The following is a 1685-nucleotide window of genomic DNA, read 5'->3' on the forward strand; positions in this document are numbered from 1 at the left end:
GTGACATCAATGATTAAAAGAACACAGGAGGCCGGAGCTTGGCCGGTGAGGAAGGTCCCGCGGGGGTCTGGGCAGAACATCTTGGGGACCGAGTGGAGACGGTGTAAAACGGGCGAGTCCCCAGCGCCTCTAGAGGGCCTGGCTTCCAAGGCTTCTGCGCGCGGGTGAAGAAAACAGCTCAGAGACGGGCTGCCCCAGGAGGGCCAGGGCCGCCCCCGGGGAGTGAGGAGAGACGGGCGCCAGTGGCAGCTGAGGTAGGAGGGAGGCCAGAAGGCAGAGGGGCTGCAGGGGCGCAGGGGGCACTTGCCACGGAACGGTAGAGCTGGAGGGGACCGGGAAGGTCACCTTAGGCGACCCCCTCCCACCCAGAGCCTGAGAAGTCAGCTGGCTAGTCCAAGGACCCCAAAAGTGACTATGTCTGAACACTGGCTTTCAAATCCCCCGTCTGCGGCACCTTCACAGCGTCCGTCACCAGCTCTGTGCACGGGGGACAAGGCCCTCGAAGTGGCTTTTCCAGCACGAGGCAGGGAGATAATGATTCCTCCAGCCCGTAGAACACGCCCACAAGAGCAGAGCGGTGGGCTCAGGCTTCACGGCCACGGGAAGGGTGAGACGCCTGGTCCGCTCAGGGTCCCAGGGGGGTTTGCCCCAGAGGCGCATGCTGGCAGACCCACGCTCCAGACGAGAAGCTGAGAAGCCGCCTTCTCGTAAAGCTCTGAGGTGTGGCCTTTGCCCCTTTCTGTGGTGTGAATGCTCCCACCAAGCCAATTTCCAGTCCCGGAGCAAGGTCACAAATGCCAGGTCGGGAAGAGGCTGCAGGATCAGTCTTCAAAACGGAGCCAGCGCCCAGCACAGAGCTCAGGGCCCCCCCAGCGCCCGGCACAGAGCTCAGGGCCCCCCAGCGCCCGGCACAGAGCTCAGGGCCCCCCCAGTGCCCGGCACAGAGCTCAGGGCCCCCCCCAGCGCCCGGCACAGAGCTCAGGGCCCCCCCCAGCGCCCGGCACAGAGCTCAGGGCCCCCCAGCGCCCGGCACAGAGCTCAGGGCCCCCCCAGTGCCCAGCACAGAGCTCAGGGCCCAGAGACAGCCTCCCCAGCTGGGTTTGTCATACAGCCACCGAATCCGTTCAGAACCACGGCTGCTGTCTCGTGGGCCGTTCTCCTCACTCCAAAGGCCGTTCCCAACGGATGTGCCGCACATACAAGGGACGTGGCGCCCTGCGCTGTGACCTGAGTCCTCCCCACAGGCGAGAGCAGGCAGAGCGCCAGGGGAAGCCAGGGGAAACCAAGGCAGCCTCAGGCTCTCCCCGCTTCTGGGCCTGCAGGACCCCAGCCAGGCCTAGGAAAGTGCCCCCAGCGCTGGGGGGAGGGTCTAACCCCCACAATCCATCCCCTCCCCCACCCCGGGGGGGTGCAGCTGAGGGTAGGGAGTTCCCACAGGGGACAGTCACAGCCTGACATGCGTGTCCGGGCCACCAATCCCTCCCTCCCTGCAGCCCTGCTTCCTCTTCTCCACCAGACCGCGCCCCCACCCCCAGACAACAGGCACTTGTTCTTCCAGGCCCACCTCTTCCAGGAAGCCTCCAGAAGCTGCCCTCTCACCGCTGAGCCTGCTGGACACAGATGGGCCTTGCTCCCCACTTGACCACAGACTTCAGTGTCCCCACAGCCCCAGCCCATGCTCAGCC

At 65.7% G+C, this 1685-nt stretch overlaps 1 protein-coding gene across 1 annotated transcript in view; it reads left to right on the forward strand.

Annotated features, from left to right (window-relative positions):
- ENPP7 (ectonucleotide pyrophosphatase/phosphodiesterase 7) overlaps nucleotides 1-1685 on the forward strand; it is a 12898-nt gene that overhangs the window by 5820 nt on the left and 5393 nt on the right. Inside the window, exon 5 of the mRNA XM_077756370.1 lies at nucleotides 630-720. Within this exon, the coding sequence (XP_077612496.1) occupies nucleotides 630-720 (91 nt within the window). The remainder of the gene's footprint in view (nucleotides 1-629; nucleotides 721-1685) is intronic.

The sequence above is a fragment of the Crocuta crocuta genome, unplaced genomic scaffold (genome assembly GCF_008692635.1).
Source record: "Crocuta crocuta isolate KB4526 unplaced genomic scaffold, BGI_CrCroc_1.0 scaffold50, whole genome shotgun sequence".
In the NCBI taxonomy this organism is placed as follows: Eukaryota; Metazoa; Chordata; class Mammalia; order Carnivora; family Hyaenidae; genus Crocuta; species Crocuta crocuta.